This window comes from Protomyctophum parallelum, assembly GCF_964188405.1.
Source record: "Protomyctophum parallelum genome assembly, chromosome: 2".
In the NCBI taxonomy this organism is placed as follows: Eukaryota; Metazoa; Chordata; class Actinopteri; order Myctophiformes; family Myctophidae; genus Protomyctophum; species Protomyctophum parallelum.
In genome coordinates, this window is record NC_139699.1 from 54,969,374 (window position 1) to 54,993,082 (window position 23,709).

Below are 23,709 nucleotides of genomic sequence, written 5' to 3' on the forward strand. Positions count from 1 at the left end.
TCATCAGACGGAACATTACGCCAGAAGCGGTTGCCCGGTTGGATTCCTCCTGGCGGAACGTTCCGTCACAAGCAGTTGAACCGTTTTTGCAATGTTTTATCAACGGCTTGTGATGAAATAATATCCCATTGGATCTATTTGGAACACGGGTTATTATCTCCATTTCCTGAAAAGTTACGATGTTGGACATACAGTATGAGGTCTCCACCCGACAGCACACACACGCACGCACGCACGCACGCACGCACGCACGCACGCACGTGCGCTTAACCCCATGCGTTCCCATGACTGACCTTCCATGGCGTACTTCATATCCAGGGCGAAGAGGTTCCATGTGATCTCGGCGCTGATCTTGCCCATGTTCAGCTCCTGCGGAAACCTATGTGTGGAGAGATTGAAAAGCAATTGAAATGAAGAGCCAAGATCCCATTGCTTCATAGTGATAATAGCACCACGCTCGGCTTGGCCAGCCTCTCCTTCAACACCCCACCACTTACCAGGACGGACGTGTGTGTGTGTGTGGCGGCCCTGATCTGACTATATAATTCAAGCGCGCCTTTTATATTCGACGGCGGAGGGGAAGGCAGGTGGGGAAACCGGGGGACGTACTGTGGAGGTGATTCACAGCAGGGTGTATGGTGGGGATAAATATATCCGGTCGTTTTCCGTTGTATATAGCGCCCACACTGTGGAACATTCTTCCACCTCATGGTATAGAGCTGCCTGGGGGTGTGGAGTGGGGAATTTGGTATGTTTTTATTGGCCTAAAATATTGTCTTTAATATACATACATTCATGAATCCACTTGCTGACCGGCTGACGGTATTGAGATCTTTTTCTTATAAGGGTTTACTGTATGTGTGACCATACCATGAACAACCCTTATGGCAAAAATGGCAAAAATGTCAAGATTTCATAATGCTTTAATCCTGAACGGGAACCCATTTTGGTGTTAGCATCATGTTATGCTTTAGCTATTGAAAAATAGCAGATCTACAAGCTTGCAGATCGGCTATTTTCAGCATGCAGAACATTATTTTTCCCCATGCAAATTGCAAAAAGTAGCCTGCAGCGCTTGTTTGCAGTGTTGCCATAAGCGACTTTGGGCTAGTTTTCCTGTAGCATAGCTAAATATTCATAGTTGCCCGTTGCTTTAGTTTGGGCTTATTTCTGAAGTGTAGTTGATTATTTAGTCTTGCTTTCATGATTCTTTTTGAAAATAGTTGATGTAAAAGGGCTCAAGTGATGAAACTGGTTGCTTCTTTTGGGTTTGTTCTCATCGACCTGATCGCTGTTTTCACTCACATAATCTGGCAATCCAACTTCATCCAACCAAAACACAGATAGCATTTGTAGCCTGCGTGGGGGTCCACGGGTACAGTGCTGTTTCGGAAATATTGAACCAGTGAAAGTAGCAAAAAAGCGCCATTGGACCCTCAAACTGTCTGCTAAAACAACTCACTCCACCACCTGTCCCACTCTCATGGAAGTAAACATAAAAAGTCACAACACCAACTTTGATGAGGCAGCATTGCATTGATTTAAAAACATAATGAGGTTTTCTACAATTCCTGACAAATGAACATTTTGGAGTTAACCCATTCTGACCTGAGATCAGATTCATACGAGGTTTTCCACTGGACACACACTGGTCTGATGAACCCATTCTGACCTGAGATCAGATTCTAAAAATGTCAGTCGTTCTTCGATTTTTCAAAAAATAGCAGACCTACAAGCTCGTATCGCGCCACTCGGTGGCGCGATATGAGCTTGTAGATCTGCTATTTTTCAATAGCTAAAGCATAACATGATGCTGACACCAAAATGGGTGCCCGGTCAGAATGGGTTAAGTGGTTTCTTTCTGACATCAGAGATATACACTTTGGTCCAACAAAACTGTTGTTTTGAATGCAGTCTATACTAATACACAATGCACAGTGCAACTGAGTAGAACCAAAGATCCTTTGATGTATTGACAAGATAGCCAGGTCCACGCCTCGGACTGGTCACTGCGGGTGAATGTCAGATCTCACCAGCGTCCTATGGTCAGCGTTGCTACAGTATATATTCCTCAGTGTGTTGTTGTTGCCGACACAGAAAGGCCTCGAAGAAAGATAGTTTTCCGTCCTCATTTGTTCCGTCTGAAAAAAGGGACCAATGTGATGTCAAGAGTGTTCCGGAACGAGACAGTAAGAGAGTTTGTGAGGAATGGATCCAATATTTTGCTCGGATCCTTATCCCATTCTGAACGGGAACCCATTTTGGTGTCAGCATCATGTTATGCTTTAGCTATTGGAAAAATAGCAGACCTACAAGCTCATAGCGCGCCACCGAGTGGCACGCTACGAGCTTGTAGGTCTGCTATTTTTGAAAAAAATCGAAGAACTACTGACATTTTTAGAATCTGATTTCAGGTCAGAATGGGTACATCAGACCAGTGTGTGTCCAGTGTGAATCTGATCTCAGGTCAGAATGGGTTAAAGAGCAAAGTCGAGTTCAGAACTGGAACCAAAAAGACTTCTTCTGGCCCTGGAGGGGGAACCAAAGTGGACGTGTCACAAGGTTGGATGATACAGATGTGATATAAATCATCATAGAAAATAAAGAACGGAGCCATGGAACCAAAGATATTTCGGTGGAAAAGGGGCCCTATAGTGGGGTCCTTGGGCGGGGGGTTCCAGGGGTCCCCAGCAATACTAGTTAACATAACATCACAGTCATCAAAATCTCTTCTGGGGGCACCTGGCATAAAACCTTTTAAGTTGGGGGTCCGCAACCAAACGCAGCACGAAAACGTAAGTGTGTCCAAAAACTACAAGTTACCACTCTATGGTCACTCTATGGTCACTCTATGGTCACTCTATGGTCACTCTATGGTCACTCTATGGTCACTTCTCCATTGAAATGAAGAGACAGGCTAAGGAAATCAATCAAAGTTTCTCCCGAACCTCTTTGACAAACTCAGACTTAAAGGGGAATTAATATGTGACCAGATTTGACTGAGAGACTGCCACGAGTTAATAGCACAGGCAGACTCTTCACATACTAGACTAGAGCATGTCTGAAATAAGTGTCAGCGCTGAAATCGACATGTAAATATGAAATAAATGCTTAAACATGTAGCTAGGTGTAATGTTAGAGACCACAGAAGTGAACCTTTCAAGCCTGTTTTCTGCAAGACATTACTCTATAAGCCATATCTCCACAACTGGTGGGTCAAACTGAACAACCAGAACGTCAATTTGAAGCTTTGAACCTTAGAGCTGATGTCATCAAGATGTACTTCACCATGTTAATGATTTTTTTCTCTAAGGTATATTAATGCCATAGTAAAATGTTGAAAATGAGTGGAATTCACCTTTAAACGAGAAAGAGAGCTAATTACAGTGAAAGAGAGAGAGTGAGAGAGAGAGACTCATTTGGTGAGCAAATTGTTATTTTGAAGGCCTATGGATTACCAGTCAAACATTTAACGTCAATGGTTTAATTATCCGTGTCCTCGCGTGGTGGGTGATGGGCGGACATTTATATACGGACGACAACGAGAGCCTGGGCTCCACAGGAAGGTCAATTTCCTCTGAAAAACACACAGACCACCCCTGTCAAGCACAATCGCCGGGACTATTTCGTCCGGAACAGTAATCATTTTTGCTCGGCGCGCACGTTTCCGTGGGGCACACACACACACACACACACACACACACACACACACACACACACACACACACACACACACACACACACACACACACACACACACACACACACACACACACACACACACACACAGCACCTGCGCTCTGTTCAACTCCACCCCCGGCATGCCCTTTATGTGGAACAACATCCAACTCTGTGACAACTAAAAAAGATTTATCCTCCTCACTGGCGACAAATAAGAACAAAAAAAAACAAAAACAAAAAAAAAAGTGCCCAGTAAACAATATTTCTTCTCTTCTTGTTTGTCTGCGGTATCTCTCCCCCTCCCCCTCCTCCTGCTCTGTCTCCTCTAGGCTTCCTCTATTGTCTTGTGCTCTCTCCTTCATACTCCCACGGTTGCGTTCGAGGCTCGCTATAGACAATCAGAACCTGGAGCGAACCCCTAAACGCATGTCTATAGGCATGGCGCAGGGCGACGACAACCTCTATTCGCATCTCGTGAGCTTCGTTGTGACGACGCCCGCGCTCGAAGCGGCAGCATATAGCTGGTGCTGCTGCTTTGTGACAGCAACGCTCCCCAGCTCTCGGTTTCTAAGAACTATATAATCACAACCCGTTGTGTTCGATCGACCTACATACATACAGTACAGTACATGCAGGGAGTAACACGGAATTTCAGAGCCGGAGGGTTTAGACCTCCATCCACAGCGGGGGAAAAGAAAAAGAAAAAAAACGAACTAACAAAACAAACAAACAAAAAAACATTCACAGGCGTTTTTCTCAGGCAGTGGTTCAGAGGTGATGTCGTGGAGCTGTTGTCACAGACATTACTGTGAGATGATGACAGGGCAGCTCTATAGGCTGCCGTTGCTACGGCATATGAACACTGCTATAGGGCCCTATTTTATAACGCTGGAACTGGCACATGGTTTTAACCCATTCTGACCTGAGATCAGATTCATACGAGTTTTCCGCCGGACACACACTGGTCTGATGAACCCATTCTGACCTGAGATCAGACTCTAAAAAATGTCAGTCGTTCTTCGATTTTTCAAAAAATAGCAGACCTACAAGCTCGTATCGCGCCACTCGGTGGCGCGATATGAGCTTGTAGATCTGCTATTTTTCAATAGCTAAAGCACGACATGATGCCAACACCAAAATGGGTGCCCGGTCAGAATGGGTTAACTTGTGCCTTGAGATCGACCCCAAAACGATTTGTCCCCCAGATGATTGAGCCTATAATGTGCAGAACTTGAGAAAGCGGGGGGGGAAACGCTGTTGTATTTATAGGTTGAAATAAAAAAAAGACGGGGAGCAGAATTATATCGTGTGCGGACTTTCCACTTTTTTCTTCATTCAGTCTTTTTTTTGGGTACAGCACCGTATTCTGAAACTGGGATGTGCATATCGTTTTCCATGCTTTACATAATAATGAGCTTAATGTGCAACAATATTTTCTCACTCAACAGTAAACAACATGTACACAACGTTTTCTAAAGTAACAATTTAAGACTGTTTTAACACCAAATTGTCAAATATTACGTGTAGTTGTCAAACATTGTGAAAATAGACGATTTACAAGCTTATATGGTTTGGCTATTTTCACAATAGTGGAGGGTGGAGAATGTTGGAGATGGTCCCCAGTTCAAATGTGATTATTTTGGGTGCCAGTTTGGGACACGTGTATGTGGGCACAATGTGTTACCAGCTGGCTCAACATGCCCCGACTAAGTCACGACGAGTATGTTTTATGCATTACATTAATTACACCAAGCAGAGAACAAATAAGAAAGAAAGAGCAAAACAATGCAGTGGGCTGAGAAAGACACACGGGGAGAAAAACTGCAAGTAAAAGACATCTCTGTTCATTTCTGCTGAGGCAAGCAGCACTCAGGTTTTCGTTTGAGTTAATTCACCTCCCCTGCGGTGTGCATGGTGCACCCAGCCACCCACACAGCTATGTTCCCATGGGTTCACGTACAATAACGAGCAAAACTGCTTGCTACCCGGCAAGACAATAGAGTGTCACAGTCTCGCCCCCTACCAGGGCCCAGGAAATGATTCCCCGTTCCTTTTCCTCAGACATTTCAAAAAGTATTTATTTAAAGACCTATTAAGCCAACTCGACTTGTGACAAATCATGACAATAAACACAATGTTTTGAGCTGAACAAATAATTAGGAAGAAGAAAAACAAATTTTCGTTGTTTTTCTTCTTTGTAATTATTTGTTTGGTCCAAAATATTGTGTTTGTTGTCATGATTTGTCACGACTCGAGTTGGCTTCGTAGGACGCTTAAAAGGTATTTAAATAAATACTTTATGAAATGTCTATGGGAAAAATGCATTGGGATTCATTTCCTGGGCCTGGCATCGTCATGAAAGGGGGCGGGACTGCGGCGCTCTATATGCTTCTCGTATTGGAAATATTGGGGAATATAATAGCAATGACTGGCAAACCAGAAAAGACCGAACAATTGGAAGCCCTCCTGAGATTGCCAGGGCTTTCATTATTTACAGAGGTTGTTGCTTGTTTAACTCAATCAATCTGGGAAAGCATCTGTGTCATCTTTAGAGCATTTTGTTTTAGCTATAAACTACATACGTTTTTCAGAAAGCAGTGGTTTTAGACAGTGGTGGTTCTCAAGCACAAGCTCCCAGCGTGGCACAAAGTGACACACTGCGAGCTTGTACATCTGCTAGTAAAAATAATAAATACCCCAGTTCTTATAAAGGGTTATGGCTAATTCATTCAGTCATTATCGCTAGTTAATGATGTGAAATACACAGTGACACGTTATACATTATACGTACTGGTTAATGACGGGTGTGTAACCTGTCCGGTCCTCGTCGATCACAGACACCATGAGAGTGATGAGCTTCGGCCAGAAGTCCAGGTTCTTTATGGACGGGCCCTGTTCCTCACGGGGGAGGTCCTGCTTCTTAGCCTGGAGGGGGGAGGGGGGAGAGAGAGGAGGGTGTGGGTATATTCTGCCTAAACAGAACAGCAGTGGTTTTCAACCCTTTTCATGTCGAGGCCCATTATTTATTCTGCATTCTAAAACGATTAGTCCCGATACTTGATTCTGATTGGCTGGTTACCGTCACGTGACCGGTGTAAATTTCACCGATAACCCACACCTTCAATCACTTTATATCATTCGCAGCTGATTGCACATCTCTGTAGCTGTACTGGGGAAGGGGAGTGCTTGATTGCCTTACAAACCCATGCCGTGCGGGGCGTCTAAGCACCGCCCGGCTCATATGACTGTGAATGTGTGGCTCCAGGCGGCCCCGTAAAGACATCAAGCGCTATTCTCCCGTCACATATAGCCTACTTGCCGAGCAAAACAAGGAAGTGACGCCACCAGCAGAGCTGCCAACCTGCACACATTTTGTGTACCAACCACGCAATTCTAGGCGTATAGACACCTAGAATTGCGTGGTTGGTACACAAAATGTGTGCAGGTTGGTAGCTCTGCACCAGCCATTGTAAAATATGGCTAACCTGAGACCTCTCGTGGCTTATTGCCTAGTTAACAGCCACGGACCACCATTTGATGACATTTTAGCCTCCAAGACCCCAAAACTAAATAATATTATTATCAAGAGTTAAAGATCTAATAAGTGTCCATTTAATTTACCAACTCCAATCATTTAGCTGCATGGGGACCACCTGGAACCCCCTCGGGGATCACTGGTGGTCCCCGGGCCACTGGTTGAGAGGCAGAATGAAATGTCTCTGGCCCGGGCCGGCCTAGTGGTCTGGGCACCTATAGGCTGCTGATCCCAGCCTGACAGCGTGTTGGGGGTTTGACTCCCGTTGCTGTGAGTCATTCCCCATATCTCTCTTTTCCCATCAGCTTACTGTACAGTGTGTATACAGGGCTTCTTCTGCCTTCATTATTTGATAGTGTACAGTGTACACTATCAAATAATAAAGCCCCCAAAAATATCTAAAGTAGTACAATTCTGATACATGTCTGTGTGCATGGCCACAGGATGCACGGGCGCACGCACACACACACACACACAGGAGCTGTCCTTCATGTCCTACTGTACGTTATTATTTATAAAGCATGGTCTTGTTGTGGTCGATGTGATTCAGGTTTTTAATGCTGTCCTGCAGTAATTGATTTACTTGGAACAGAGTTTACCTTGAAGCGTGAATCGGGGATTAAACTTCTCCAACAGAGTTGGAGCCCACAAGAAACACTGAATAATTTAACACACAGCCGACGGCTGTGGATCTTATAAGAATGTTGTATCCCATAACATTCCCATTGCAACAGCTGAATTGATCTTTTGTCCGACTGAGAGATAGTTCACATCAGTGTTCACCTCTCATCTTTAAAATCAATTTCAACCGTATCGAACGATGTCAAACTCAGTTGAAAAGATTCGACAACTGCTCGTTATTCCTTCCAACTATAGCCGTCTGTTCCACACTGAGAGCGTCCACACAGAGCTCTCGTTAGCCAACTATCTCCAGCCTTGCTGGCTCTGCCCCTCAGCGGAGCCTCATGGGGAAGATAGAGGCTATCAGAGGACATCCTGCTTCCTGCAGCTGTAGCCCCCAAAACCCTGAAACGAGGTGTTAGACTGGCCCTTCTATACCGGTGGCTCTCACACTTTATCACTATGGGGAACCCCCATAACTGTGAGAGTGTTACAGACCCCGTACTGGGCAATTTGGAACCCACTCAAGGACACTTTGAGACCCACACAAGTGTAGAAGAGTGTGTCCAGAGTGAGCCAACATGCACAACAGCAGCACCCTCTGACTCTGCTCCACCAGAACGGAACAGAGCCTTCATTAGTAATCGGTGGTAGAACACCTGTGAAGGAAGTAGGGAAGGGGCCCAAGTTCTTTCCAAAATGGCGTGCATGTGCACAGCAAGGGTGCATTTACAATAAGGGCCGCCTGGCCAAATCCCTTTAAAAACAAAAACCTAAAGGACGCCATAGAGTTAAAATATGTCTAGAGGGCGGACTGCTTCTTCCCCGCTCTGCCCCCTCCTATTAATTTCAATGAAAGTTGCTCACCAGCGCTTGAAGCACCCGGAAGAACACTCTACTTCCGCATTCTTCTTGATTTGAGCCTGATTTCACATGATTTTACCCTCTACACTGGCCCCCTGTCCATCATGTCACATATGTACTGTATGGTGCGGTTTAAATCATCTCTGTTCAACATTATGTAGCCTACATGTCAAGTATTTTTCTCGCCCCCAAATCCTGAAAGAGCTTTAGATACTGTATGTGTTCCGTCCTATGAATTATATAATATGCCTTTGATCCTCCAGGAGTCCACACGAAACAAACTGCCACAACTTGAGTTGAAGCTCTGATTGACACAATGATGTTTGTGATAAAACTGAACTTAAAAAGTAAACTAAATCACGTTCCATTTTGTCCTCCCTGATACCAATTCATCTCGATACCTACAGTACAACTTGGGAATCGTTCAATACCGAGTACAAATCCAATACCAATTTATAATGGAGAAAAAAGTATCAGAACAACTCTGGGCTAAACTCTGACGTGAGTCTTTAAAACATCTTTATTGATTGGCTTCTCATTCAGTATACAATACAAGTTGGTTTTCTTTTTATTTATCTTACAGGCTTGTTGCTTTTATTGTTTTACTGTCATTTTGATGTCCCTTTTTGTCTTTTAAAATGCCCTTGTGTTGTCTTATAGTATTTATTATCTCTGATTATGCAGCACTTTAGCCAACGGCTGTTTTAAATGTGCTTTATGAATGCATTTGGATTGGATTGAAACCACACGCACGCACGCACGCACACACACGGTACCATTGACAGTACATGCTGTGTTAGGATCTGTGCATGTACACATGAATGTATGCCCGCCCGTCGCACCAACCAAGACACGATGAACACACACTGGCACTAATGACGTTAACGGTCGTTAATATGTACACAGTTAAGTCCTCAGAGTTCATGTCAACTCTCGGAAGTATGCAAATGTAACCAGATTGACACATTTGGTCACATTTGCATAACACTTCAAGAGTCAACACACATTCCTTCTGTGGGAAAATTGTGTTAAAAATGAAGCATGTTCCTATTGGGTATTGGGGTAACTTGCAGCTGCATTATTTAAGAGCCACTAATGACTGCGGCTTGTCACTGAAGGGACGTTGGCGTCGAGGGTTGGGGGAGAGGGAACACGCAACGCAGGGCAATTTATCCTCAGCGCTGGGCTTTGATAAGGTAATCCATTCAGGGGACGAATAGCAAAACAACTTGTGCCCCAGCCACCGGGTTCACAAAAAAAAAAAAAAACATAAAATAAACACACATTCCTTTGTTTGAGGAGCAAAGGGAAGGCAACACAAGAGCATTCGCTTGTCATGCAAATGGAACGACTCGGGAGGACTAAAGGATTTCATCTTGTGGGAACAGGAGATTACTTTGTATCACTTTGCAATTCGTTGCTGTTTTTGGGTAGAAACCTCACATCTCCATATTTCAACTGTTTGTGTTTTTGTTTTTTGGCAAAGATGAATGTCCTACTTCGTCATACTACAGTTGCTTGATTGAATACTTTATCAACAGTTTGCAAACAGTATAGATGTACACTGTGCAGTTTTATAATAACGCTAAAAGAATAACACAACCACTCCACTGTGTCCCTGTGTATTCAATTATTAAGACATACAATGATGCAATAAAAGACAGGTGCTCTTTTATGGTGGTTCTGAAGTCTTTGATGGCTATTGGTAGGGCATTATTTTGTCACATGGGAATATAGAAAAATAGCCGATCTACAAGCACATTGTGATGTGTTGGAGATGTTTTAAATGATGGATTAGCTATGATGACTAAAACTAAGACTAATACTATATTGACAATTTCATCAACATATAAAAACTAGACTAAAACCTCGGAGGAAAGCCTGGTCTCTGTTCCAAACGTGCTGTTATGATCCGGTCGGGAGTGGATGATATCATTACGTCATGTATTGTTTTGTAGTCATCAGGATGATATCGTTACGTCATGTATTGTTTTGTAGTCATCAGGATGATATCGTTACGTCATGTATTGTTTGGTAGTCATCAGGATGATATCGTTACGTCATGTATTGTTTGGTAGTCATCAGGATGATATCGTTACGTCATGTATTGTTTTGTAGTCATCAGGATGATATCATTACGTCATGTATTGTTTTGTAGTCATCAGGATGATATCGTTACGTCATGTATTGTTTTGTAGTCATCAGGATGATATCGTTACGTCATGTATTGTTTTGTAGTCATCAGGATGATATCGTTACGTCATGTATTGTTTTGTAGTCATCAGGATGATATCGTTACGTCATGTATTGTTTTGTAGTCATCAGGATGATATCGCTACGTCATGTATTGTTTTGTAGTCATCAGGATGATATCGCTACGTCATGTATTGTTTTGTAGTCATCAGGATGATATCGCTACGTCATGTATTGTTTTGTAGTCATCAGGATGATATCGCTACGTCATGTTGTAGTATTGTTTTGTATAGTCATCAGGATGATATTGTTACATCATGTTGTAGTATTGTTTTGTAGTCATCAGGATGATATCGCTACGTCATGTATTGTTTTGTAGTCATCAGGATGATATCGCTACGTCATGTATTGTTTTGTAGTCATCAGGCAGGAACAATCGAACGGAGCTTCTTTTTCCCTCAATCCGGAAGAATAACAATTAAAGCTCTCGTAGCCTGTAGCTTTTATTAAGAAAAATATTTTTGAGGGAAAAAGTTCCGGAAGATTGCTGACTACAAAGCAATGCTACAACATGTAGCGATATCATCCACTCCTGAACGGTTCATGAACCCGAAATGGAATGGTGCCCAGGCTAAACATGTCAGGAAGGGACTATAAAATGACTATAGTCATTTTACACTTGGTTGCATGCTGAAAATAGCCGATCTACAAGCTCACTGCAGCGCGTCGGGAGCTTGCAAATCGGAAATTTAAGCAAGAGTAAAATCAGTCATTACGACGGCATCAAGGCCCGCCAAAGTACATTTAGTCGACTAAAATCTTATGATATTTAGTCGACCAAAACTAGACTAACACTAAAACATTCCAGGTGAATAAAACTAAAAAGTGTGCTGTCAAAATCAACACTGCTTGTGACTCACTATAACTACATTGGATTCATCGGAGTGCACAGGCCGATCGTTCTCCCATTCCCTGGAAAAGTAGCGGTTTTGGAGGACATACAAGGTTTCCCACCCGACCGCGACGTTTTGTTGTGACAATCCACGACGTGTACTTGTATATGGCAGACGACTCTCTCATCGCCGTCCCTGAGCAGCGTGCCCAAAGCGTGTCCCTGTTGCTGTCAGAGCCCGCCTTCATGAATACATAATCGCTACACTCGAGGTGTCATGCGAGGTCCGTGCGGTAAAGGTAAATCCGGAACGAGTCCCCATGGGCTGCTAGAGAGGTTTAAACAGCCATGTTCTGTTTCATGATGATCCACGTGACTGGAGTTTTCTATACTTAAGTAGGAGTATCAATACTGTACCGTTTTACTGTACTGTAAGTAAAAGTCCGGGATTTCAAAATGTACTCGAGTAAAAGTACAAAAGTCTTGGCGTCGAAATGTGCTCAAGGTACAAAAAGGTATACTCATTATATATAATTTCAAATGTCACAAATGTTTCATAGCTCACAATGCGTCGCAATGATTATGTTACACATTGTGAGCATTTTCAAATGGCCAACATGCATAGGTGTTATACAAAAGTGGTTAATGTATAACTGTACCTTTGGCAATAATAATGGAAATCTACAAAATAACTATAGTAACTAAATGTTTCAAATGATTGTAGTGGAGTAAAAGTACAATATTTTCCTCTGAAATGTAGTGGGGTATAGTAAAAGTAGGCCTACTGAATTTTCTTTCAAGTGTAGTACACAAATACCACAACATTGTGCAGTACTTAAGTAAATGTACTTAGTTACTTTCCACCACTGGCGGCAGCAAGCTGGGCCACTAAGCAGGCGCAAATTGGACTCAAACACATGTGTGGGGCCGTCCGTCACGTACACCCACGCAGCGCCTTACATTTACATTTATCTGGTTTCCAGTTCCCCCAGAGAGAGGGTGTACACAGCACAAAGCTCCTGAGCTTTATTTACCCTGCTCTTTACACGCAAACAAGCTATGAGACCAGAAGGATAAGGGGCCGACGAATGATGAATTGATTTCAGGCGATGCCATTATTCAGGTGTGTGTGTGTGTGGGTGTGGGTGTGTGTGTGGGTGTGTGTGTGTGCGCGTGCGTGCATGCGTGCGTGCCTGCCTGCCTGCCTGCCTACATGACCCCTCCTTCCTTGTGGTGTTTACTGCAGATGAAGGCTGATTCTCTGAGTGGAGGGTCTGAGTGGTAGGCCTATACTGTATGTGTTAATAAGTAAGGGATAATGTATGGCTGAGTGGTCACTGATTATAGATAAATCCCCTTTCAGGCTGATTAACCACCTCCGACAAGACATACTTTAATACATAAATTCATAGATTGACCCAAAACGACTCGTATTTCCTTTCTTGGTAATGAAAGTATTCCCGTAAGCTGGCCGGCGTCTGCCCAGCTGCAGCACAGTCGGAAAACAAGGAAGTGAGTGGATCAAATGGAATCCATTTTCGGGTCTATTTCTCGCTCAAACTTTTTTTTTTTTTTTTTAGAGCAATGTTTAGCTGTAAATGACATTGTGTGTGTGTGTGTGTGTTTACATGGCTGTCATGTTGTCATGCTGTAAATGACATTGTGCGTGTGTGTGTTTACATGGCTGTCATGTTGGAAACAGCAGTAAATCAGCGGAACATGGCAGGTGCTCCGAGGGTTTGATCATAGGCATCTGTACTGTTATAGAGCGGAGCGGTCATTATCCAGAAATAACAGACCGATGAATTTGGTGATTGACCAATCGGAATCAAGCATTCAACCAAGCTGTGAAATAAGCCAGCTATAATGAGTCCCTGCCCACCACCACGGTAAGGTTGTGGGTTCCAATCCGACGCGGTGCATCCGGCTTTGCCGGGTGTCTGTGTGAAAAATAATTAGGCTTCACTCACACCTGCGCAACAGATTGTTGTATAGCTGATGCGTGAGACTTGTTGACTGTTGCAAGCTCGCAATGCATTTACAATGGGAGTCACGTGGTTTGACACAGCATTTTTTGTTGCATGAGGGGGAGGGGAGGGGGGGCAGTCGACACACAGCCGAAAGCCGTACAGCAAAAATGTTGTGTCAAACCATGTGACTTCCATTTGTTTACATCTACCATGCGACATTGTTGTATGCTAGATGTGTAGGTGTGAGTGAGGCCTTAGCCTGTGTTCGGGGGAGGGAGAAGGGTACAGTATATGTACACCTACGGGCTATAAGGGGCAAAGGGAGTGTTGGGCGGGAGGAGTATAGGACGAAGGCTCTGCAGTGCAGCGCGTCCTCCCCGTGGGGGCTCCTCACTGACAGCTGAGTCAGTATGTAGGATACTGTATATCAGGGGTTTTCAACTGGTTTTCCAGGGACCACCATTCTGACTAGCAGCAGCCTGGGGAACCTCGGGTGGGTTCATCGTAGATCTACGATGGACCCACCCGACACAATAGTGGTGGGGCATTCATGCACCATGGGTTAAGATTGTTTTTGTTTTCTTCTTACTTGTTACTCACTAATCACACTATCACAGGCTACATTCATGAGCTGGACAAAAAAAACTATGTTTCAAAATATTTTATTATCAAAAGTTTTACTAAAGTGTTTTTTACTTGTACTAAGCAGGACTCAAAATATGTCTCAAAATAATAATCCGTTTCAGTTAACCACCCAAACACTGAAGACATACAGAGGGAACTGTTCATTGTGTACCGTCACTTTAAAAGCGTAATGTATACATCATCGTACGACGGTGTCACGCACCAAAAATAGCCAATCTACAAGCTCACACCGGGGCTCCACCGGGCGCGTTGCGCCTCCGTCGTGTGTGTCAAAAAACGATCCGGCCAACCGGGGCAATTTTAATGCAGTCACGCAACGCAACACAATGTGGGCAGTGGAGCCACCCTTCATTGATTAAAACGGGAACATTCCCTGACGGAGACGCGCCGCTGACGGGCCCGGTGGAGCCCGCACCTGGTTGCATCGCGTTGTGAGCTTGTAGCTCTGCCTTTTCGGCAACGATAGACTGAGTCACTGAGAAGTTGCACATTGAATAGTGAATACGTCACGTATTATGTGAGACTATTCAATCGATCCGCGGCAGATATTAGAACTCTATGGCAGGGAGATTTGACTTTCCCAAACGTATTATTATGAATTTAATGAATAATTTATGGAAACGTCCGTGCTTGCCTTGGGCAGCAAGCACGGTAAGCATGCATGCGTTGGGTGGAAGAGCAGGATGGTTGTTCCGCTGGCAGCTGATGACTCCGTCAGCTTTTTTTGTTGTTTATTTGACACCTTGAGCACTTGACTTTTTGAAATGTTAGATTCGACTTAAGTTATTATTATTATTTACAAACAAGTAAAAATTGTGCAAATAAGTTTTATATTATATATTAGAAAGGTAAAAAAAAGTAAAGAAAAAAAGGGCAAAAATATAACTTTTCTGAATGCCTGGCTGCGGACCACCAGCAGTACCTCCGCGGACCACCAGGGGGCCGCGGACCACCGGTTGAAAACCCCTGCTGTATATAACAGCAGTGACGACACAGAAATGTGTGTGCGGGATGCATTCATTGGCATAACGGCTACATTGGGGAGAAAAAGGGGGTTGAAAATAATTGGCGACTCTAAATGAAACAGAATGAATGGGCCAGCTAAAGTGAAAATAACTCGGCAGAGAACGTATAAGCGAAGGAAGAGAGAGAGAGAGAGAGAGAGAGAGAGAGAGAGAGAGAGAGAGAGAGAGAGCGCGCCATGGGAGTACAGCGTGAAAGCAGGAAGCGTGCTGACGTAGAGAAGGTCACACCTTGGCGCTGGAAATGAGATGCACAGACGTGTGTGTGTGTGTGTGTGTGTGTGTGTGTGTGTGTGTGTGCGGGGAGCCTGCTGCATATGTGGATGTGGGAGGGTGACAGGCCGCGTAATTGGAGATATGAATAATGGAAACAAAAGCCTCAGCAGGGGGTGAGTTAGCTACTGTATGCAAAAAAAACCTATTGTCCCAATGGAAAGTGCGTGTGTGTGTGTGTGTGTGTGTGTGTGTGTGTGTGTGTGTGTGTGTGTGTGTGTGTGTGTGTGTGTGTGTGTGTGTGTGTGTGCGCGCGCGCGCGCGCGCGCGCGTGCGCGTGTGTGTGTGTGTGTGTGTGTGTGTGTGTGTCTGTGTGTGTGCTGCACACACAATCTGGGGTGTGTACATAATTATTTGACTATGTGTACCAAATGTGGGGACCAAATGAATGAATGAATAAAAAAATACAATCAAATAAAAATGCAGCTCCTACAATTTACAATTTAGGCAGTTAGCAGACGCTCTTAATCCAGAGCAAGTACAACACATGGTACATCAAATACATAAAGATTAAGAATCATACGTAAGCTAAGAACCTAACATGCCCCCCATGTAAAGTGTCTTTTGACAGGCTACTCAGAAAAGTATATGTTAATATATTAGTTAGTATGCTAAGTTGATATATTATTAATATTATATGCTCTGCTTTGGCTTAGGGTTAAAAATGGAAACGACTGCAAAAAAATAACATTTTAATTCATTCAAAATGGCTGTCCAAAAGTGGCGACGTCCTTACAATTATTGAAACACTGCGCACACACACACACTGCACAGTATATGTGCAGTGTGTGTGTGTGGGTACAGTGTGTGTACAGTGTGCACTGTACACGGTGTGTACACGGTGTGTGTGTGTGTGTGTGTGTGTGTGTGTGTGTGTGTGTGTGTGTGTGTGTGTGTGTGAAGGTTGGTGAAGGTCTCGTCCTCCATGTGCTAAGGAGGCTGTGAGGTATATGCGTTCAGCCAAAGCCATTGTAAAGTCCCGACGGCCTCCATTATTCTCCTCACGTGCACAACGTCACACACACACACATTGTTATAGCGGTGATTAACTACTGGCGCCGCACTGTCTTCAAACAAGTCAACAAATCAACCTGGTGGGCAGCCAGCAACCCCCCCCCCCCCCCCCTAAGCCTACAGCAACGACCACTCACATCCCTCCAGGCTGGAGGACGTGTGCTCGCTTAACCTATAAAATACTGGAGAGGCATTATACTGTAAGCAAATTTCGCGTTGAAAGTGCCACATTTGGCACAGGTGCACTGTAGGGCCCGCTCTAATGATTTAGAGAGGGCGCCCGAACCGGCGACCTTCGGGGTCGCCACAGTGGGGAAAATCCATTAACGACCTATATAAGGGAACTATAGGGAAACACCCATATGGAAATGATCTGATACTGATGTTAACCCATTCTGACCTGAGATCAGATTCATACGAGGTTTCCACTGGGACACACACTGGTCTGATGAACCCATTCTGACCTGAGATCAGATTCTAAAAATGTCAGTCGTTCTTTTTTTTTTTTTAAATAGCAGACCTACAAGCTCGTATCGCGCCACTCGGTGGCGCGATATGAGCTTGTAGATCTGCTATTTTTAAATAGCTAAAGCATAGCATGATGCCGACACCAAAATGGGTGCCCGTTCAGAATGGGTTAAAACAATTTAGCCGATAGCCGATGCTGATACCGATATAATGTTTATTGTTTTTATTTCCCCCTTTTGTGCCACAGAGAAACAAATGCATCTTCGACGCAAGAAATAAATGTTCATCTACAGCTTGGTATACAGATAACCAACATAAAAGCAGCAGATCTACAAGTTTGAAACGCGGCACGTTTTGAGCTTGTACTGTAGATCCGATTTGAATTCCAGATTTGAATCCTGAACAGTCAAACATTTTTTTTAGACATATGAGGTTTCCACCCGACGGAGACTAAATCGAGGCCGCAGTTTAGCCGCAGTGCAGCCGACAGCAAGAAGAAGAGGTTGGATATTATTTACCACAGTGACGACCACTATACGCCAGAGATACGAGCAGTTAGCCCTCATGTTGGGCGTTTCACCATTCATCATTCCCTGGAGGTGGAAGCTGATGGGGAAGCACTAGCGTTCACGTTCACTTCATCAATCTACTGTGCAGTGTGATGATGGCAGTCTGCACCCAAACTCTGAACGTGTACAATGGATGGCGTCGAGCCGAGCGTCAACGTGACCAAATTCCTAAAATCTTCTAAATCCTCCAGTTTTCTGAAATCAATATTTTCTACGATTTTTCAAAAATAGCAGACCTACAAGCTCGTAGCGCGCCACTCGGTGGCGCGCTACGAGCTTGTAGATCTGCTATTTTTCAATAGCTAAAGTATAACAGGATGCTTGAAACACCAAAAGGGGTTCCCACCCAAAATGGGTTAACCCATTCTGAACGGGAACCCATTTTGGTGTTAGCATCGTGTCGTGCTTTAGCTATTTAAAAATAGCAGATCTACAAGCTCATATCGTACGAGCTTGTAGGTCTGCTATTTTTGAAAAATCGAAGACACTTTTAGAATCTGATCTCAAGTCAGAATGGGTTAATAATGAAACTGTCAGGATAATGAGGTTTCCACCCGCCATGAGACAAAACACACACATTGTGCGCTGCACGGAACATCCCCTCTGAAAGCACCCTATACTGCACACTGAGCCAAGCCCAGTATTTGGCAGTACAAATTCATTTTATTTTTTATTTTTCATTCTTGTTATCAGGCAGCGCCGCTTTTCCCCTGCGGGAACGCAAAGGATTTGATGGCGGATTCTTTTTCATACTCCTGTATTCTTCTCCTTCGTGTAGAGATAATACTCCCGGCAAGCATGGTTGAACCACGCATGCATGTGTATACCGTACGCATTGACGCATGCATGCATGCACATGCACGCCAGTGACTCCCACCCGACTGCACCTCCGATATATACACACTATTCAAAACTCAATTGCCTCTATTCATCTGTCAACTTATGCGCTTTTACATTTCCATAATGTGTATATATATATATACGTGTGTGCGTGCGTTCCGAAGGTCGCATGGATGCGGAGCGGTTTCCGCTCGGTGAGTCCTTGTCATCGTCATCATCAACGTGCTGTCACAAATTGCGCTCTCGTCCTAACGCACGCGCGTTCGACCCGTTCCATCTTCATTCCGCCTCCCTTGCGGCGGTGGAGAGTCTTAAGCATCTCACAAAGACACCTATTCTCTCAGGCTTATATATGGCAAATAGTTTTTTTTTATTTTTTTTTGGCTGTTTGTTTGTTGGTTGTTCATTGTTTTTTTGATGTAAAGCACCTTTGGGTGCTTACATGGGTACCCTTTTAGCCTTTGGGTATAGCCTCAGGTCTCAATGAGTAAAACTAAAAAATATATATATCTACTGTCTACTTCTTCTACCCTGCAGCTGTCGCCTTCTTCCTTTCATCCACGTTTTCCAGACCACCACCACACTTTTTAAGTCCTCCCCGGACCCCGGGAGATTTAAGGAGGAGCGGTTAAGCTGAATAACCCCATGCAGCACATGGTATTAAAGCCCAGGCGTGTGTGATGGCTCCTCCGTTATGTAAGTCACTATACCGGTCACCGCCGACCCCCCCCCCCCACCCCCCCGGGGGGATGTTGTCACCCACCGCCGTCGGCCTATAGCCCGACCCCGTCAAGTACAGTGTCACCATAACACTCTCTACAGTACAGTATCCACTCAGGGGGGTCCTGAATGTCACGCCGCTGCCAATGTCACTATATATCTGGCAGGTGTACTGTATGAATATAATGATGAGCAGCTCCACCGGTGGGTGGCTGGAGAAAGTATACTGTATTCAGTGGTGGGGAAAAGTTATCAAATGGATTACTTATGCGGTATAAGTAAAAGTATCAATAGAGGGTATATGCGTGTGACATCATCACCAAACCCGGAAGTTATGCAGGAATGCCGACTGACTGACAAAACACTTCTCGACAGCCCATATGCATCCAAACAGAAAAGTCCTATCTGATTGCATTAAACAACGTTAAACTCACTTTGCATGTTGCTTTGCAACTCAATTTGCCACTCGATGTGCTATTTACTTTAACCCATTCTGAACAGGAACCCATTTTGGTGTTAGCATCATGTCATGCTTTAGCTATTGAAAAATAGCAGATCTACAAGCTCATAGCGCTTGTAGGTCTGCTATTTTTGAAAAATCGAAGAACGACACATAGCTTTTTCAGAAAACTGTCAGGATGTAGAAGACGTTTATAGAATCTGATCTCAGGTCAGAATGGGTTAAGCATGCGCATGCCGTACCCTCTATACTGCAATGTATAGAAATACTCTGTTACAAGTAAAAAGTCCGGGATTCAAAAATTGACTTGAGTACAAAAGTATTGGTATTTTGTCCTTGTGTAATACAGGTCTTTTTACTTGTGCGTCGTGGCATTCCTTTTCGGGTTCATGATCCGGTCGGGCGTGGATGATATCGTTACATCATGTTGTAGTCATTGTTTTGTAGTCATCAGGATGATATCGTTACATCATGTTGTAGTCATTGTTTTGTAGTCATCAGGATGATATCGTTACATCATGTTGTAGTCATTGTTTTGTAGTCATCAGGATGATATCGTTACGTCATGTTGTAGTCATTGTTTTGTAGTCATCAGGATGATATCGTTACATCATGTTGTAGTCATTGTTTTGTAGTCATCAGGATGATATCGTTACATCATGTTGTAGTCATTGTTTTGTAGTCATCAGGATGATATCGTTACATCATGTTGTAGTCATTGTTTTGTAGTCATCAGGATGATATCGTTACATCATGTTGTAGTCATTGTTTTGTAGTCATCAGGATGATATCGTTACGTCATGTTGTAGTCATTGTTTTGTAGTCATCAGGATGATATCGTTACATCATGTTGTAGTCATTGTTTTGTAGTCATCAGGATGATATCGTTACGTCATGTTGTAGTCATTGTTTTGTAGTCATCAGGATGATATCGTTACATCATGTTGTAGTCATTGTTTTGTAGTCATCAGGATGATATCGTTACGTCATGTTGTAGTCATTGTTTTGTAGTCATCAGGATGATATCGTTACGTCATGTTGTAGTCATTGTTTTGTAGTCATCAGGATGATATTGTTACGTCATGTTGTAGTCATTGTTTTGTAGTCATCAGGATGATATCGTTACGTCATGTTGTAGTCATTGTTTTGTAGTCATCAGGATGATATAGTTACGTCATGTTGTAGTCATTGTTTTGTAGTCATCAGGATGATATCGTTACGTCATGTTGTAGTCATTGTTTTGTAGTCATCAGGATGATATCGTTACGTCATGTTGTAGTTATTGTTTTGTAGTCATCAGGATGATATCGTTACGTCATGTTGTAGTCATTGTTTTGTAGTCATCAGGATGATATCGTTACGTCATGTTGTAGTCATTGTTTTGTAGTCATCAGGCGTGGAACCCTCGAAACCTGAACTTCCTTTCCCTCAAACCTGAAGAATAATACCTTCCCAATGAAAGCATGACTCGCACTATACGCCACATCAAGGCTTTTAGTGGGAAGGTGTTATTCTTCCGGTTTGAGGGAAAGGATGTATTCAGGTTTCCGTCCTCTGACAATGACTACAACATGACGTAAAGATATATCAGCCGCTCGGACCCGCTCCCGACCGGATCACACAGCCATTAAGTAACACAGACCAGGCTTTTCCGCAAAGACTATGGTGACGCGAGGTCAGCGGGGTGGTGTGGGGGTGGGCTGGTGTGGTGTGGTGTGGTGTGGTGTGGGGGTGGGCTGTTGTGGTGTGGGGGTGGGCTGTTGTGGGGGACGCTGATGGAGAGGCTAAGGCTGGAATGGACGTGGGGCGACGGCGAAACGGCCAGACGTTAATTAGCGAGAGCATCTATCTATCCGGCCGGTTAATTGCTTTACAGCCCCTCGGGCTGCTTAAACAGAGGGAGCTTATTATTCAACTTTGGCGTAACTGGCTGTTACGACCTGGAAAAAAATAAAGACATTATTCCCCCCCCCCCCCCGCGTGGCAGCCATGCGTTCTCCGTTGAGAAGAAGTGGCTCTGTGGATAATCTGTAGGGCTGCATGACTGTGTGTACTCTAAAAACCCTTAATGACCGTGTAATGATGTGTGTTGTTGTTGTTGTTGTGTGGGATTGTGTCGGGCACTGATTGAGACATGCCCATGTATGGGCATTCCGTGGTGGCACTGTTCTTCATTTTGTACCAGTGTTGATTTCGTCGACTAAAACTATGAGGAAAAATGTTCGCCGAATGCCTTTTTTTTTCATTATTGAAAACTAAATGGAAACTAAGCTATGATGACTGAAACTAAGACTATTGACGCTAAACACTAAAACATTCCAGCGGTGACTAAAATGTATCTAAAACTAAATGAAAACTATTCCAGAGACTATGACAACACTGTTTTGTACGCGGTGCACACACACACACTATCTGTAGCATGATTACAAAAACAGAGAAAGCAATCAAAGAAAGAAACTCACAGAGGATACAAAGGATGAAGGTGACAAGACGTTCGCAGCAACATCATCATCGTCTCCCGTGATTGCTTTCAATGACTTTCAACTCAAAGTTAACAGGACAGAGGACACACTGCGAAGGGGCAACGCAACTAAGCAATTTGAGTCTCAAACTATTATTACAGAACATTAGATTAGAACTGCTATAAGCAATAATATGTCAACATTTGAATGACTTTGTTTTTTATTCATTTTTTGTTATTCAGACAGCCAGCAATGATTTACGCTCCCAAAAGAAATGTAGTCTCTGTGACAAAATCTAGGGGCCACATTCTGCATTCAAATATTTCCCTAGAGGCTTCGTCATTGGTCGGAAAAAAAAAACCCGGTCGGAAATAACTAACCAATCAGGAAGTAGACAGGCAATTCAACCAATGACAAAGCTTCTAGGAGCTTTGTTTGGGGAGCGTTTTACCCATTGCTGGCTGTCTGAACACCAAAAAATATATAAATAAAAAGGTCATAACATTTTTGACTATACTATTGCTTATAGCAGCTTCAAGCCCCATTTTATACAGTGGCTATTCTTTGTTGATCGGCGATTTTCAAAAAGGTATTTTTGAAAGGTACAATTTTGAAAGATTTGAGTACTTCTACTGTGATACTGCAAGTATATTGTCTCTGCCGCGTGGAAACCACATATTATACCATATTATCCCGAATATGAGACGACTCTGATTATAAGATGACCCCCATTTTCCACTAATTTGTGGAGAAAATGTTTCAAATTGAATGTCAAATAGTCTAGACCCCGATTATAATATGACAACCGTTTTACTGCTGCTTTTCAGGATAACAAAAATAATAATCACACCTGTGTGAAGTGAACGGTGGAACTATACTGTAATTGTAAACGTATGTACTGTTGCTGTAGTCAGTGTGAAGCTCAACAGCAACACTTAAGATACAGACAGACAGACAGACACTCGTGCTGAAAAAGACTGCTGTTACACTAAAAACTCAGCTTCCCATCATGCACCTGTGCACAGTGTGAAGCTAAACAGCGCCACTTTCTCACCTGTTGGTACCCTAAACAGACATAGGGACTGACAAAGCTGTACATGATGGAGATGGTGTGCCCACCGCTCAAAAATAGCAGATCTACAAGCTCAAAACAAGCGGTGAGTTTCGAGCTTGTGGACCTTTGATGTGACACTGTCGTGTTTTTACTTGTAACAGACCTGAGTACTTGTTCCAGCACTGTTGAATAGCAGTGTTTTTACTCGTAACAGACCTGAGTACTTGTTCCAGCACTGTTGAATAGCAGTGTTTTTACTCGTAACTGACCTGAGTACTTGTTCCAGCACTGTTGAATAGCAGTGTTTTTACTCGTAACTGACCTGAGTACTTGTTCCAGCACTGTTGAATAGCAGTGTTTTTACTCGTAACTGACCTGAGTACTTGTTCCAGCACTGTTGAATAGCAGTGTTTTTACTCGTAACTG

The 23,709-nt window shown here is 43.6% G+C and overlaps 1 protein-coding gene across 1 annotated transcript in view; it reads right to left on the reverse strand.

Annotated features, from left to right (window-relative positions):
* Positions 1 to 23,709, reverse strand: part of unc13c (unc-13 homolog C (C. elegans)) — a gene marked incomplete at both ends in the record, with an annotated part of 309,285 nt that overhangs the window by 120,692 nt on the left and 164,884 nt on the right. Inside the window, 2 exons of the mRNA XM_083759363.1 lie at positions 294 to 379; positions 6,473 to 6,606. Coding sequence (XP_083615489.1) covers positions 294 to 379; positions 6,473 to 6,606 — 220 coding nt within the window. The remainder of the gene's footprint in view (positions 1 to 293; positions 380 to 6,472; positions 6,607 to 23,709) is intronic.